General features: G+C 39.5%; 1 protein-coding gene across 9 annotated transcripts in view; it reads right to left on the bottom strand.

Moving 5' to 3' along the window:
* Positions 1 to 17,699, bottom strand: part of anks1b (ankyrin repeat and sterile alpha motif domain containing 1B) — a 300,917-nt gene that overhangs the window by 207,714 nt on the left and 75,504 nt on the right. For all 9 annotated transcript variants that reach the window (XM_066705629.1, XM_066705625.1, XM_066705627.1 and 6 more), the window contains exon 2: positions 11,965 to 12,045. In XM_066705629.1, coding sequence (XP_066561726.1) covers positions 11,965 to 12,045 — 81 coding nt within the window. The remainder of the gene's footprint in view (positions 1 to 11,964; positions 12,046 to 17,699) is intronic.

Below are 17,699 nucleotides of genomic sequence, written 5' to 3'. Positions count from 1 at the left end.
GTATACCCCATTGGGTAGTGAGCCATTATCATGCCAGAGCACATTTGGCAAATCACAGGTTGCGAATCAAGGCGCTCCAAAGCATCCTGTCTCCTAATCCTTTGACGGGTGATTAATTCCCTCCAATGCCCTGTTTGTCTCTTTCCCCAGCTCCCCTGTAAACACCACCCTGATCCTACTGAAATGCCAAAGCAGTAGGAATGATTAAACCCCTTCTCTTTCAATGTTTATGAGGCTGAAAAAAGAAGCAGCTGCACCACACAAAAGCCACAGCTCTCCTGTATTTAGTATTGGTTGCCACTGTTGCAGCATGATCCTATACCGGATGAAGCAGTTATTGACAAAGGATGGATGGATGGATGGCTGTTACTGGAGCTTGTGATAAACACTAGTTCATGCCCATGGGACAGCTGCTTTCTGTGGCTGATTGAAACCCCACATTCCTGTCCTCTCCAGCCTCCACAGCACTTGGTTTAATTTTGCCTTTTTTTTTAAATACATATATATAGGCTATATATTCATGTTTACCTTTATTGCTTCATCAAATATCATGGCGCGCTTGATCAGAATGGTCAGCGTTGCATTTGGGCTGGAGGCTTGATGATTATGTTGTCCGCGCGGCTGCTTTTGTGTGTTGACACATCTGTTACAGCTGTCCTCCGGCCTCTGCCCCTTGATCCCACCAGCGACCACTAACATGTCAGCAGTGTGCCTTGACCATAAACAACATGACAGCATCACCATAAATGACAGCTTCCCATGCTGGTGGCCACCTATATACTGGCAGGAAACTTGTTTACATTCTACACCCACCTATGTTTGCTTACTAACAATTTGAAGTCAACTTGATGACATTTTTGGAGGTTTGTTTGTTTGTTTGTTTGTTTAACAGTGAGGATGAATAGCAATTCCTTGAAATTCCTGATGCAACAAAAGCATAACAAATGCTCCCAGTGGTCTTCACACAGAGAGTCGTCACAATCTGGAACAAACTCCCCAGCAATGTGGTTGAAACCGAAAATTTGGGAACATTTAAAAATAGACTAGATAAGATCCTTGGATCACTTAGTTACTAATGGACACAAAACGAGCATGATGGGTCGAATGGCCTCCTCTGGTTTGTAAACTTTCTTATGTTCTTATGTTCCATTAACTCCAGAAACTTGTCACATTACGTCACAATGACACATTCTACACCTGTCCGGGCTTTGCATACATTTTCTTTGTTTGCAGGGCTGCATTTTTTTTTCACGGTTCAAATTTATTGAGAAATTACATAATGCAAAAAACAAATAAAAAATAGACCAGGTTTCCAAGAGTGCAACCCTGAAAGAAAACCCCTCTGACTCACCAGGCAGATTGAAAAGCTAAATATCAAGCAGAAATGGAGATGATTCACCTCCCAGTCTCTGGGCTGCTCTGCTGAAGCGTACGGTGCCATTCCCAACACAGTGCCAGACGCTGTCCAACCGAAAGGGTTTTGTCCTCCTCAGTCATCAGCTGTAAGCACTCTGACCACCCGTAGACTGTGATACCTGTCCCCGAGTGACCCAACGCTTCTAAAGCACATGTTCACTATGGATTAACAGGATCAGTGCTGAGGGCCCCTAATACTGCATAAACATTGAATAACTATACATCATTTGTCATCTGCTACTCTACCTTCTTGGATCAGGAGAACATTTTTTTTTTTTTTTTTTTTATGATACACCAGTCTCTTTTAAAAATCAATTAAGACTCCTGCTCCTTTCTCCCCCAAACCTCTGCCATCACCAGCAGCACAACTTAGTTTTTCCATTGATATTTATTTTTCTATTTTTCTATTTTTTACTGTAAACTTTTGACGTCAGCAAAACCTTGATACTATACTACTATGCTGCATCACTGACGGCTATCTTCAAAAATATTTTAAATACCCTATGAATAAAATATAATAAGTGCTCTAAAGCTTGACTATGTTTTTTAAACATGAATAAATACATAAAAAAAACTCATGTCTAGCCTGTCAGGCAAGAGTGTGCGGCTCTCACTTTGAGTTGGTCTGTAGCATTTACAGCATTCACAGAGAACAAGAGGGCTGACATCACCAGCTTCTGGCCAAAAACATGATTTCATCACTGGAATCCTTTCATAAGGCTCAGTAATTGTTCTTTTGTAGAAACAAGAGAGGTTTTGAGGCGGGGATAGTATGGATCTGGTTGTCAGTCTACATTGAATCAGCCCACAGAAGCACATCAAAAATAAAAAATAAAAACACTCTGGCCTTTTTGTTCAGATAACCTTTGGAGTTATTGTGTGCCGTTAGCAATACAAATACTGCATCACTGCTCTGACAGACACTGTGGAGTGCCTACAAGAGGGAGGATCGGAGAAGCAGAATCAGGATAGTTTAAAAACGAGGCCTAATTTACAAAAGGTCGGCTATATATATATATATATATATATATATATACACAAACACACATAAGAAATACTTCGATACAGATAGCAGGCTTAGCATCACAATTCTCGATACTGAAACGATACTTGATACCAAAACAATACCTCGACAACAAAACAAAAAATAATATATTAGCCGAAGTTACAGAAAAAACATAACTATAAAACTACAACACCATATAACAGAATATAATATTTCCCACAAGCAGGTAATTTGTCACAGAACAGCCGCATTTTTTTATCAATCTGGAATGCCTTGTTCACAATAAAAATGTAATACCATTTTAAATAATAAAATACAATCTCTCAAAAAATGCAATCTTTAAAAAATAAAAGTTTAAGTGAATGTCCTGTTCACAATGTCCAGAGATGACATATCCGTTTTACAGTTCCTTTACCCATTTTAAGTTCTTGGCCAGGAAAACAAGTGTCCACAGTCCTAATGTGCCTAGGACTGCAGATTATGCCAGATGTGCTGAAAATTCATTCTGTTACACATCTGGAAGCTGGAATGCATTCTTTATATAAATATGCTTATATATGGCCATAATGTTGGGTCAAATTATTACTGAATTCAGTAATACTGAACACTTTAGTTGCAAAACAACACAGTGACATTGTGACATTTCTATTGAAAAATGATTTTATTAGCAACTAAATTAATTTTATTTCCCAAACTGACAATTACATAAAAGTAATGTGAAATGCAGAAATTTATGACAGTATTGCATCTACTTCACAGACTTTGCTAGCCACCCTAAGCTTCAATTAATAGTACAGAATTGTTAGCTCTCAATGACAAACATAAATGATAAAAATTTTAATCAAATCTCGCAGTAATGCAAGATAATGCATTTTAATGTCAGTTTTAGAGCCCGACCGATACAGGTTTTTTGGGTCCGATACCAATAAATGGGAAGCTAAATTTCCTGATTACCGATATATCTGCCGATATTTACTTTTTTGCTAGCATGCAAAACAGACATTTTCAAACATGGATCTCACACACTGAAGGCAGGATTTTTACTTTTTTACATTTTACATAATAAACTTAACACTAATTTTCATCATAAATAATAACCACAAATCAAACACTGTAAAAATAAATAAATTAGAATAAGGGAGAATAAGGGAAAAATATTAAAATATGCATATACATTAGAACAAAGACCAAGGTAAACAAGCAATTCCTCCCCCCAATTGAAAAATGTGCATGTTCTATACATTAGAGCAAATATTATGATAGTGTTAAGTGCTGGTCTAGCTTATATTTGAATTTTACACTTGTCAGGTTCTCTCAGGTCTCAAGTCCTGCTCAGTGCTCAAATAGTGCCGATCACACAGGGGCAGGTTTTAGTGGAAGCGGTACTGCACTGCATTTGTTTAAAAAAAAAAAAAGTATTTAAAAATGTCCTCGAAAGTATAACTTATTTAATAAGTATGTTAAAAGTATTGCAATACGAATCAAAGCCAAAACACAGTGTAGGATTCGAAATAGTTTTATATACACCAATCAGCCATAACATTATGACCACCTGCCTAATATTGTGTTGGTCCCCCTTTTGCCGCCAAAACAGCCCTGACCTGTCGAGGCATGGAATCCACTGGACCTCTGAAGGTGTGCTGTGGTATCTGGCACCAAGACGTTAGCAGCAGATCCTTTAAGTCCTGTAAGTTGCGAGGTGGGGCCTCCATGGATCGAACTTGTTTGTCCAGCACATCCCACAGATGCTCGATTGGATTGAGATCTGGGGAATTTGGAGGCCAAGTCAACACCTTGAACTCGTGATTCATCAGACCAGGCCACCTTCTTCCATTGCTCCGTGGTCCAGTTCTGATGCTCACGTGCCCATTGTAGGCACTTTCGGTAGTGGACAGGGGTCAGCATGGGCACTGTGATGCATTGTGTGTTCTGACACCTTTCTATCAGAACAAGCATTCACTTTTTCAGCAATTTGAGCTACAGTAGCTCGTCTGTTGGATCGGACCACACGGTCCAGCCTACGCTCCCCACGTGCATCAATGAGCCTTGGCCGACCATGACCCTGTCGACGTTTCACCTCTTTTCCTTCCTTGGACCACTTTTGATAGGTACTGACCGCTGTAGACCGGGAACACCCCACAAGAGCTGCAGTTTTGGAGATGCTCTGACCCAGTCATCTAGCCATCACAATTTGGCCCTTGTCAAAGTCGCTCAGATCCTTACGCTTGCCCATTTTTCCTGCTTCTAATACATCAACTTTGAGGACAAAATGTTCACTTGCTGCCTAATATATCCCACCCACTGACAGGTGCCATGATAATAGGATTATCAGTGTTATTCATTTCACCTGTCAGTGGTCATAATGTTATGGCTGATCGGTTTATAGTTTCAGTTTTAACCAGCATTGTCTGAGAGATGCGTTCACTAATTCTCTTTAGATGTTTTACTGTGATGTGAGGCTTTCTTGTAATTTGGAGACAGTTTTTGTTTACCGATATCCAAGTCAACATCTTCAGCGAACTTTTACTGTTTTTCTTTATTTTAATTCCTATTATTTACTTTTCAGTAAAAATGCGCATCTATGCTAGAGTATACGGTAATCTTCAGTCATGAGAAAAATAAACAATAATCAAAACCATGGATACTCAAATGCAGCACAGGCTTCAAAGTAAAACATGTTTATTAGTTTATGAGCTCTGTGTTTCACAGTGGGTGTTTGTTTCACCACGGCACTCAGTAGTGTGCGCACAGCACTGCTGCGCATGAGAATCACTGTGGAGTTGGAGCTTCCAGGGCAAGCTAAAGCACCATAACTATGTTAAAAAATGATGGTAAATAATTATAATAATGACTGAAACCAAATAAACATGTAATTTATTTATTTAAGTCTCACAAAGGAGTTTATGGTAATTTGAAAAAAATATTTAGCCAGTAGTTTGAGAAAATATATTGGTGCATTATCGGTGGAATATGTGCCAATACAGATACAGTGCATCCGGGAAGTATTCACAGCACTTCACTTTTTCCACATTTTGTTATGTTACAGCCTTATTCCAAAATGGATTAAATTAATTATTTTCCTCAAAATTCTACAAACAATACCCCATAATGACAACGTGAAAGAAGTTTGTTTGAAATCTTGCAAATTTATTAAAAATAAAAAACAAGAAAAGCACATACAAGCAAATGTACATAAGTATTCACAGCCTTTACCATGACACTCAAAATTGAGCTCAGGTACATCCTGTTTCCACTGATCATCCTTGAGATGTTTCTACAACTTGATTGGAGTCCACCTGTGGTAAATTCAGTTGATTGGACATGATTTGGAAACCTGTCTATATAAGGTCCCACAGTTAACAGTGCATGTCAGAGCACAAACCAAGCCATGAAGTCCAAGGAATTGTCTGTAGACCTCCGAGACAGGACTGTATCGAGGCACAGATCTGGGGAAGGGTACAGAAAAATGTCTGCAGCATTGAAGGTCCCAATGAGCACAGTGGCCTCCATCATCCGTAAATGGAAGAAGTTTTGAACCACCAGGACTCTTCCTAGAGCTGGCCGCCCGGCCAAACTGAGAGATCGGGGGAGAAGGGCCTTAGTCAGGGAGGTGACCAAGAACCCGATGGTCTCTCTGACAGAGCTCCACTGTGTCTCTGTCGAGAGAGGAGAACCTTCCAGAAGAACAACCATCTCTGAAGCACTCCACCAAACAGGTCTGTATGGTAGAGTGGCCAGATGGAAGCCACTCCTCAGTAAAAGGCACATGACAGCCCGTCTGGAGTTTGCCAAAAGGCACCTGAAGGACTCTCAGACCATGAGAAACAAAATCCTCTGGTCTGATGAAACAAAGATTGAACTCATGTCTGGAGGAAACCAGGCACCGCTCATCACCTGGCCAATACCGTTCCTACAGTGAAGCATGGTGGTGGCAGCATCATGATGTGGGGATGTTTTTCAGCAGCAGGAACTGGGAGACTAGTCAGGATCGAGGGAAAGATGAATGCAGCAATGTACAGAGACATGATGGATGGATGGAAACCTGCTCCAGAGCGCTGGACCTCAGACTGGAATTTTGGAATAAGGCTGTAACATAATAAAATGTGGAAAAAGTGAAGCGCTGTGAATACTTTCCGGATGCACCGATATCGGCCGATAATATCGGTGCTCCTATCTGTCGTGCCCTAGTCAGTTTAGCATAATAACTGCATTTCTGATTTTTCATATAACATTAACAAACCAACCACATCATGACGACGTGAGACATTTGATAGATGGACCAATTGGACAACATTTTCGGTATACCGTGCAACCCTACTCTATTGCTCTTGGTTAACAGCACTGGACATCTTTGTTCTCAGGAACCTGGGTACAACAGACCCATTAATAATCAGTAATAGTGTGCAATAGATTAACTTCTAAGAGAGAAATTAATATGGAGGAGCTATAGACCTACTTCAGCTGAATAAGTAGTGTGTACCTAGGCCAGTAGACAATCACAGAAAGACTGCTGCAGATTTTCTGAGAGCATTACCAAAGCCAGTGGCATTTCAGCTGCAAAAAGTGCCTTCGGTTCATTTACTTCTTAATGCATCTTATTACCTGGGATGCACAGACTGGAACAATTCATCAGGGACTTCCACATTTTTACTCATAAAAAGCTTCAGTGTGCTGCTTATTGAATTACTCCCAAAGATTTCATGTTCTCATTTAAAAACATTATGTCCTGCTTCTTCTCTGTACAGCTTTCACAGTACACAGTGATCCCAACACCTCGCCTGCAAGGAGAGTGGCGAGACAGAATAGATATCTTCAACACGAAAGCTTGTGGTTGTTTTTGCAAAAGGCAGAAACATGGCCAGAAGGCCTTAGTATGGAACCTCAGAACTCACTGACAGCTGCAGCTAATGCTGAATGTGTTACAGAAAATCTGTCACAGTCCTGCTGCAGTTTCATTGCATCTTCTCACCTTTCCATGATTCTTTATGGACACCTGGGAGTGTTCTTTCCTGTTCTGATTTTTTGTAGTTCGGGATTTCATGAATAGCCTGGTAATATGAAACTGAAGAAATGCATGTTCTTAAAAAAAACAAAAACAAAAAAAAACACTTCCTTTAAAAACACAATCCTGATGTACAACAGATCTCCAACTGTGATTAGTTAAAACTTATACTTTGATGGAGATAACTAGGTAACTGTGCAAATAATGCTTTATCTACATTCAGATCCTTACACGGTTCTGCATGGCTTGGCTGTATGTAGCAAAAGTTGTATTTATTATTAAGATATTGGCATGGGCACATAATAGTCTTAAAAACAACATTGCAGGTTCTGGAAGGAAAATTGTGATTTTGCTGAAAATCTCTGAATTAATGATTCAATGGTTCATCAAAGGTAAGAGTTTCATACAGGTTACCTGAGGATACTATCCTAATACTTAATGGTCTGAAATGCATTTTTTCCTGTTGGACAAAATGACCAACTCCCTGGTCACTATCATCACCATCATCTAGCATGCCATGAGAGTTGACAGGTGCCAAAAAGTGCATACATTTCCACTGAGGGTTAGGACAGGAACACAGAATGTATGCTATTCATAAGCAGAGACCAATTTCATTGAATTTCTAAGGGGAAATATCAGTTATTTCATCTTTAGCATCACTTTTCCCCAGTGCACTGTGACCCGTAGATTATTTGCAAATGTTTAATGACTGGAGTGACAATATACACTGAAACCAGTGAAGAATGATGGTTTGGGACATATCTTCAAATGAAATACTCAAGTCCTTCTCCCTGTCATTGTGAAATTCCAGCACAAGAAATTAGTAAGAGACACAAGTCCATTCCTGGAGGAATAAATGTAAGGGTAAATTCTGTCCTTTATAGAAATTTCGGCTGTGCCGGTGACAGATTTTAAGTATCAGTATCCCGTTGAAGAATTTACCACGGTGGCCTGTATTACCAGTTAATACACACAAACAGATTACAATGAAGATTCAAAAGTACTTTGTGCAAATGACTCCATTGCACATTGTTTATTTGTATTGTTATAAAGTTGCACATTGTTTTAAGTGTTATACATTTTCTCACCTTAAAAATTGCAAATATTCAAACAAATATTTAAAAGAATGATTAGTAAATGACTCTAAATGGCATTTTTGCTATTCCTATAAAATGTTTTGCTGTTAGTTTTAAAAACAATTCTGAAAAGGTAGCCAACATCCCATCCTATCATAACAATACTAAATACTAAAACAAAACTAAAATAGCCTACAACTATAAAAAAAACAATAATATAATAGGGGGGAAATGCTCAAATGTATTTTCCTGTTTATTAGGCTATGAGGAATTACATTTAGGAGTGACAGTTTATTTTCAAATGCACTGGCTCATGGAATGACTGTAATTACACATCTCAATTACTGTAGGTTTATTTGACAGAAAAAGCTTTACCCATATACATTGTATATATTGTTCAATATGTTGAATAATAAGAAGTAGCACTAAATCGTTTTTTTAAACTGTCCGCAACTCTATGTCTGAGAAAATGGCAACATAAGAGAATTACGGGAGAAGTTTTTAAACTAAGAAGAATGTGCCTTGGTAACTGTACAGCCAACACTTAATGGCCTTTAAGAATGTCACTGACAGGTGTCTTGTGCTCACCGCGAATGTAAGGAGTTGACACACCAGAGTTGACTTGATGCTACAGTGGGGGAAAAAAGTATTTGATCCCCTGCTGATTTTGTACGTTTGCCCACTGACAAAGAAATGATCAGTCTATAATTTTAATGGTAGGTGTATTTTAACAGTGAGAGACAGAATAACAGCAAGAAAATCCAAAAAAACGCATTTCAAAAAAGTTATAAATTGATTTGCATGTTAATGAGGGAAATAAGTATTTGATCCCCTATCAATCAGCAAGATTTCTGGCTCCCACGTGTCTTTTATACAGGTAACGAGCTGAGACTCTCTTAAAGGGACTGCTCCTAATCTCAGCTCGTTACCTGTATAAAAGACACCTGTCCACAGAACAATCAATCAATCAGATTCCAAACTCTCCACCATGGCCAAGACCAAAGAGCTGTCCATGGATGTCAGGGACAAGATTGTAGACCTACACAAGGCTGGAATGGGCTACAAGACCATCGCCAAGCAGCTTGGTGAGAAGGTGACAACAGTTGGTGCGATTATTCGCAAATGGAAGAAACACGAAATAACTGTCAGTCTCCCTCGGTCTGGGGCTCCATGCAAGATCTCACCTCGTGGAGTTTCAATGATCATGAGAACGGTGAGGAATCAGCCCAGAACTACACAGGAGGATCTTGTTAATGATCTCAAGGCAGCTGGGACCATAGTCACCAAGAAAACAATTGGTAACACACTACGCCATGAAGGACTGAAATCCTGCAGCGCCCGCAAGGTCCCCCTGCTCAAGAAAGCACATGTACAGGCCCGTCTGAAGTTTGCCAATGAACATCTGAATGATTCAGAGGAGAACTGGGTGAAAGTGTTGTGGTCAGAGGAGACCAAAATCGAGCTCTTTGGCATCAACTCAACTCGCCGTGTTTGGAGGAGGAGGAATGACCCCAAGAACACCATCCTCACCGTCAAACATGGAGGTGGAAACATTATGGTTTTTCTGGTAACGGGACAGGACAACTGCACCGCATCAAAGGGACGATGAACGGGGCCATGTAACGTCAAATCTTGGGTGAGAACCTCCTTCCCTCAGCCAGGGCATTGAAAATGGGTCGTGGATGGGTATTCCAGCATGACAATGACCCAAAACACACAGCCAAGGCAACAAAGGAGTGGCTCAAGAAGAAGCACATTAAGGTCCTGGAGTGGCCTAGCCAGTCTCCAGACCTTAATCCCATAGTAAATCTGTGGAGGGAGCTGAAGGTTCAAGTTGCCGAACGTCAGCTTTGAAACCTTAATGACTTGGAGAGGATCTGCAAAGAGGAGTGGGACAAAATCCCTCCTGAAATGTGTGCAAACCTGGTGGCCAACTACAAGAAACGTCTGACCTCTGTGATTGCCAACAAGGGTTTTGCCACCAAGTACTAAGTCGAAGGGGTCAAATACTTATTTCCCTCATTAACATGCAAATCAATTTATAACTTTTTGAAATGCATTTTTCTGGATTTTTTTGTTGTTATTCTGTCTCTCACTGTTAAAATACACCTACCATTAAAATTATAGACTGATCATTTCTTTGTCAGTGGGCAAACGTACAATATCAGCAGGGGATCAAATACTTTTTTCCCTCACTGTATATCAGCATCTTGAAAGAGCTTCATTAAAAGACAGTGTTGATGTTACAGCTGCAAACAACCTGGCATATAGGATACCTATTCCAATGCATCACACCGGAAATTGTTTTAGTTTCCATCACAGCTGCAGGTTATTAAGCACAACTTTATATATAAAATGATCTGAGTGTTCAGCTTCATTGCCAATGGTATCATAATCTGGACCCTCTGGTAGTAAACTGTTGGAGGAACAAATGGCTATTTGTTTGGGCAAAGGAATCATTAGTAGAAGTAGTTTTACATAGAACAGATCTACTGCCTATCAATGCACCATTTATAAGTAGCATTATAGAAAACACATAGAAACAAAATACACCAATGTAGTGTGCAATGTATTTAGCAAGGTTTCCTGCTTACTAAAGACAGATTTTAATGCTTATTAATTCCTCTGATTCGTTTATTAGTAGGCCCTTTTATGTAAAATTTAAAAAGAAGTACAATTTAATGTATTATGAATAAAATGTTCTGATATTAAGAACAAATATTTATATAATACTAAACATGTCAGCTTTATTCACAAACAATTCCCCTTTCAATGTATGGCTTACCAGCTATATATCTTAGTGTGTTCATTCTGTCCGACTTATTTCCTAGGGAGTTGTTAGCCTTATAAACTGACTATTCTAGCTAAAAATATCCCTTGTGAAGCATTGAACCGAATGTCAACATACTGTATTTTGGCACACTATTTATTTTCTGTAAACAAATCCTGGTCTTCTTAAAGCTACTGTGCATTGCAAATAATAATTTCAAATGAATAATCCATAGAACAAATCACCATTAACCTTGCAGTAAAAGTCAGTAAGTTACTGCAGGTTGATTAAGGTAGCCCCACAGTCCAAGTGTTTAGTTGTGCATATTAAATGGAATTACAAACCTTCATATAAAAATGTACTGTTCCACTATAGACTAACGTTATATTGGCACAAATACACAAATAAATGATGTCCCCAATATGTCCCAATGTGCAATATAATTATTTGTCTATATGATTGAAAACCAAATTGCAAACCATACCATGGTCATATCATTACACATAAGTATACACGAATACAAAAGGGCTCCCTAAACAATCTCAAGATTTATGGGGGGGGGGAAGGGGGGAGAATTGCCAACCAATTATTTTATAACTAGAACACGCCGACAAAAATAAATCATAGTTGCAATGACAGACAGTGCTTTGGTTTTCATCAAATCCTTTTCTTCTGGGTATTGCGGTGTTCATACCTGTGTCCATTCAGGGACGCATGGTGCAGGGGTGTATATCCGGAGCTGTCTGTGCAGTTCACATTCAGTCCTCGCCAGATGCTGGATTGGAAAGGAAAAGAAACAAAACAAACATATGAATATATATTACCACCCTTACAGGCTTCTGAAATTTAACAACAAAATCTGAGTTATGGGGATTTATGTTGGAAAATGAGTCGCAGAACAGCTCTTTTTTATAATGCATAATCATACTAAGTATAGAGATGTACTGATAAACAGGTCCTTGTTTCAGTGGTTCCTAACCCTGGTCCTGGAGGACCCCCTACCCTGCTGGTTTTCGGTACAACAGAGCTCTCAATTACTTAATTGAATTCTTATAATAATTTCCTAAATCAGAGCCTTTTAATTATATTAAACAGTAGGGGTTTTAAGTTAAGTATGGAATTGTATAAATAACTTATTAAAGACCCAAATATTTTATTACATAATTAAAAAAAGTAAAATCTAAGCAGATCGTTACTTCAATTTAAGGTTCAATTAAGTAACTGAGAGCTCAGTTGGAACAAAAACCATCAAGGTAGGGGGTCCTAGGGGTTGGGAACCCCTGGCCTACTTGAATGAGAAGAGATTTACATGAGGCCCACCTGTGACTTTTCTGAATCCCGAGATAACGTAATTGGCAAGATAGTTAATCTTTCATGCCTGATTTATATAGTGCCTCTCAGCAAGTAGTTATCAGCATTATCATAATGACTCTGGATTTGGAGTTATTTGGCCTCTGTGCACGTTTGGCAACCAGCTGTGGCAATGATACTGACACCGTGCCAGGACCAAAGCAAGCATCGTGCCTCAGCAGCTCAGAAAGCGTCTCAAACACATCATTCAATCAGGGTGCCGCCCCCTACACCATAGGAGAAAACCTAGAGGCTTAACCAGGTAAGCAATATCATTTACCAGCAACTGGGAAAAGTGATTATTTTTTCAATTTCCCTCATCATTCACTCAGTGGAAGCTAAATAACACTTCCTATACACAGAGCTACATAATGAAAGATCTGTCAAAGAAACAACCTAAAAAAAAGTAAAACTAAAACCAATCTTAATTTTCACAAAGCCATCTTTAACCGCTACAAGGCTATTTACGGATCCATAAAAAGCTTGAGCGAATCTGCAGCTTTCTGATAAGACACACATCAATTCAACAGCTCAGTCTATAACCCCTAGGTATGTTATGCATCATTACCCTTCGCCAGTCTGTCTTTGTGCACAAAGAGGGAGAAAATATGAGCCTTACGTTTCCTATCTCCTCTCCGGATTAATTTGAAAACACCTTTTTAAATAGAGCCAAAGGAGACATTCTGGGGGAACGAACGTTAAACATGGCCGTGAGGTTAAAAGGCCATGCGAACGCACACATTTTACCGTTGGACACCCTAGGATCGTGACATTGTTCCAGCACTGCAGATTCACACACTCTACAGTTCAGTTTGATTCTCAGCAGCACACAATCCCCTACATTAATATAGGCCATGTTGTATCTAGATTAAGAAACCCATTTTGGCAGGGAGCCCAAGGGTTCCATAAATTGAAGTCGTGCAAGCTTTACTTTGATAAGCTCAAAAATGTACATAGATTAATGCATATGATTAGAGAAACAGACTGTGCACATCTAACAGTCTAGGCAATATTTTTTCCCTCAATTGCAATTGTTAACTAGAGCACAGACAAGCATGTTAGGTTGGTAAAGGAAGAACCTTTTCTTCTGTCCAATCATAATACTCGCATAAAACAAATGCATGTAGATTTCTGGGGTCTCTTGACGGGTTGATCCTGGTCTTGCAAACACCTGGCAGGCTTCTTTGTACTGGCTCACAAGTCCACAAACCTTTTGGAAACACATCTGTCAGATATTTTTAAACTGACGCACTGGAGGGATCAGCTGAATCAAACAGATTTCAAGGAAGGGTCAGTGGGAGCGTTCATTCCCAACCAGGAAGAGGCAACAGCAAGACAAGGATCCTTACTGTCCACTCAGTGGAGCTATAATATTAGAAACATAAATGCTTTGGAGGGATGTTAACTTTTTCTGTGAGCTGTTCTACAGGCTGGGATAATTAATTGAGTTAATCTAAATCGATTATATTCATATTCAACTCTTTTTGGGGCATTCGACTGCTTGTATTCATGATTTGCATTCACACAATTAGATTCACACACCTTGTATAGGAGCATGTATGAACACATGTCCAAAGCACACGGTTTTGAATTTGACATTGTTTATGCTTTTTCTGACAAGTGAAATAAAACACATCAGTGACTGAACGTGGCGCAAAGAGGGAGAGGTCTCCCATCTATTGTAGCTAAGTGCTATTGAACAGCATGCTACAAATATAATGGAGTCTGGCAGGGAGACACTCAGTAACGAACACCTGTTATATATGGATCCACCGTAATGCATAAGGGTTGCCATTTACAGAACACTTTATTATGATCGCTTAAAACTACAGATAAAAAGGCATCTGATAGTGGTTTACATCTGTCTTCTTCCATTCCTATTGTCAGCGTTCCCTAATAAGTTTGCAGCAATACAGCAGTAAGGGAGTAAAAATGTACAGCAGTAATATGACTGTCAGCTCTGCACAGTAATAAGGATTGTTTTTAAGCAGGTTGTGTGGCTCCCCTATGCTGAGCCTCATGCAGGGCAGGGGAGGGGGGGGATTTACACAGGAAGTGCTAATCAGCTGGCAAGGATAACAGCAGCCCTAATGAACAGATTATAGCCTAATAGCCATGTGCATGCTGTTCAAAGTGAAATGCTGTAATTCTCAGTAAGTATATATATATATATATATATATATATATGACAGACCTATATCAAAATTCTTCTAATCATAAAAGTCCCTAATTGATGAGCATCTACTTTTCTATTTCTGCATCAGAGAGTTTTTTAAGCACAAATTATAGCAAATTAAATTAACTTATTGTGAACTTTAATTCTACAGATTGCGTCAGCCCAAGTCAAATGGACTGATTTTCTCTTTTGATTTAGAACAAAGCACTTTCTAGTTAAGCTGTATGAAGTAATGCACCATAACAAATTAAAGTTGTTTTAGGAGATGTTGAACACAGCATTGTGCCCTACAGCTTCGTCAGGACAACTGGGCTATTACTTTAAAGAATTATTTCATTGTTGTTATTGGGTCTCACAGTGCCTAGGTATACACCGATCAGCCATAACATTATGACCACCTGCCTAATATTGTGTAGGTTCCCCTTTTGCCACCAAAACAGCCCTGACCCGTCAAGACATGGACTCCACTAGACCTCTGAAGGTGTGCTGTGGTATCTGGCACCAAGACATTAGCAGCAGATCCTTTAAGTCCTGTAAGTTGCGAGGTGGGGCCTCCATGGATCAGACTTGTTTGTCCAGCACATCCCACAGATGCTCGATTGGATTGAGAATTTGGAGTCAACACCTTGAACTCGTGATTCATCAGACCAGGCCACCTTCTTCCATTGCTCCGTAGTCACTTGCTGCCTAATATATCCCACCTACTGACAGGTGCCATGATAACGAGATTATCAGTGTTATTCACTTCACCTGTCACTGGTCATAATGTTATGGCTGATCGGTGTATATTATACAATGCAACCAACTAGGGCACTGATACATTCTCAAGGTTCAACCACTTACTGATAAAACCCGCCATTAAAACATAAAGGCCTAGCTGACCTATGAACCCATGCAAAAACCGAGGTCTGCGAGACACAGCAGGGGTCACCTCACCCGCACTAATATCAGAGCTGCCTGTCAGGCCCAGTCTAATTCACGAACTGGGATACAGCTCCCTTTGGGAGCGGTGTGTTCACACTCTTAACCGAATTCCTATATAGTAGTCAAAACAGCCTTTTTAAACAGTCCTCATTATGACTGTTACTTTGACTACACCGACACGCTGCCCCGTCCATTCTGGCAAATTTACTGCGCTCCAGCTCAACACAAAGCTGGCCTTTGTGTCCCACTTAATCATTAACAATGTATAATAAAAAAGTTAAAACAAAAAAAGCATCAAATGCACAGTAAAGTAGAAAATACTGAAAGCTACAGCCTAAGTGTGTTCGCATGAAAAACTGTGTCCAACTATTAGGACTAAAAGGGTTATGAAATGACAAATCACAACTCAATTGCAGAGACAGTCTGGAGTAGGACAGCAGGTAGCCTAAATCTTGGTAAATCGCCTGGGTTACAAGTCAACTAAAAGAAGTGTTGTATATGCAAAGCACAGTGTCCACGTGTTTTTGTTTAAATGTGGCTGGCAATTATCATCTTCACTAAAGGTGTAAGATGTCTACAAATTCGTTGGGAAGCTGCAGAGCAATGGAAAAAATAGTTTTAAGCCAGTGCGACCGCCTGCCTGTCTATATTCCATATACCTTCCAAATATTAGAATATGGAAGACACTGGCATGGGCAGGCAGGCACAATTCCCTCTTACAAATTATGTAGTGTTTTTATTGTACACATGTGACCACCCATTTTCCAATCAAACAGACTCTGGCCCTTTGTACCATTGACTTAGTCAAAAAAACACTGGATCTCACAAAACTTTTGTCAACAACCAATGGTGAACCAATGGTGAACCCACCCCTGCCAGGGTCTGAATATGTGTATCTAGTTTCTGTCTATCAGGAATGAGGGGAGAGTATTTATTGAATTGTAAAGAGATGCCTTTGGACAGAGATACACAGTAATGTTCAAATCAATTAAAAACTTGTTATTATTGTTCCAATAGCAATTATACCAATTTAAAATGGGGTGCATCCTTTTCCTGTACTGTTCAACCCTTCAGCCCTTCTACACGCCTCCAGAGACCTTGCAGGACCTGCACTTGTTGGCCAATGTGAAATGAAGCCATGCTTCATAGCAGCAAACCACAACAGCGGGCTGTTGTGTAAAACAACAGTAACAATCCAGGCTGAAAGCTGCTGACCGATGGTCCTTATTAAAGGCGGTTCTCAAGGGGATTGTGGTCAGCTTTTTCCATGGGATGTGCTCCTAGTGCAAGCCTATAACTTGTCATTGAAACTCCAAAGTCAGCAGCATTGATTTTGGGGCTGGGGCTGCATTCTAGAATTGATTGCATGCTGTTTGATTTATGTGGTCATTAAAAAAAAAAAAAAAAGAAACATATAATGTAACAAGCTTAACAAAAGAGTATGCAGGAGACTTTGGAAGTTTAGGCGAAGTTATAATGAATAAATGAATGAATGAATGAATAAAGACATTTCATTCAAGAATTCCCAATCCTTAATAAAGTAATTTGAATGGCAACAAAATATTGAATGAATTTGCCATTCAAAGCTAGATCTAGGAACCCACGTGTGAAGATATCACTCTGAAAGGCAAATTCATCAAGCATTTTATACACATACTAAATCATATGACCTCAGAAGGGAAGTACCTGAAGCATAACTCCACGTCAGAAACCACAACAAATAAGACTGGTTGTGGGTTCAATTACACTGAATTTCATTAGCCATGCAAAATAATCACAGCAGAGCATGGTTTTAAGATTGCCGAAGCAATCTAATGAAAAGTATATGAGTCACAAGGACTTTATTATCTGCTACAAATGAAAAGATGTTACATTTTCATTAAAAAGCCTTGACCTTAAGCAAGATGGATTACAGCACAAATATTTGAAGGAGCTGCCTTCCAGAAAACAACCTCCAACACATTATGCAGCACAGTACA

The sequence above is a fragment of the Amia ocellicauda genome, chromosome 5 (genome assembly GCF_036373705.1).
Source record: "Amia ocellicauda isolate fAmiCal2 chromosome 5, fAmiCal2.hap1, whole genome shotgun sequence".
Classification (NCBI taxonomy): domain Eukaryota; kingdom Metazoa; phylum Chordata; class Actinopteri; order Amiiformes; family Amiidae; genus Amia; species Amia ocellicauda.
This window is presented reverse-complemented; position numbering and strand designations above follow the sequence as displayed.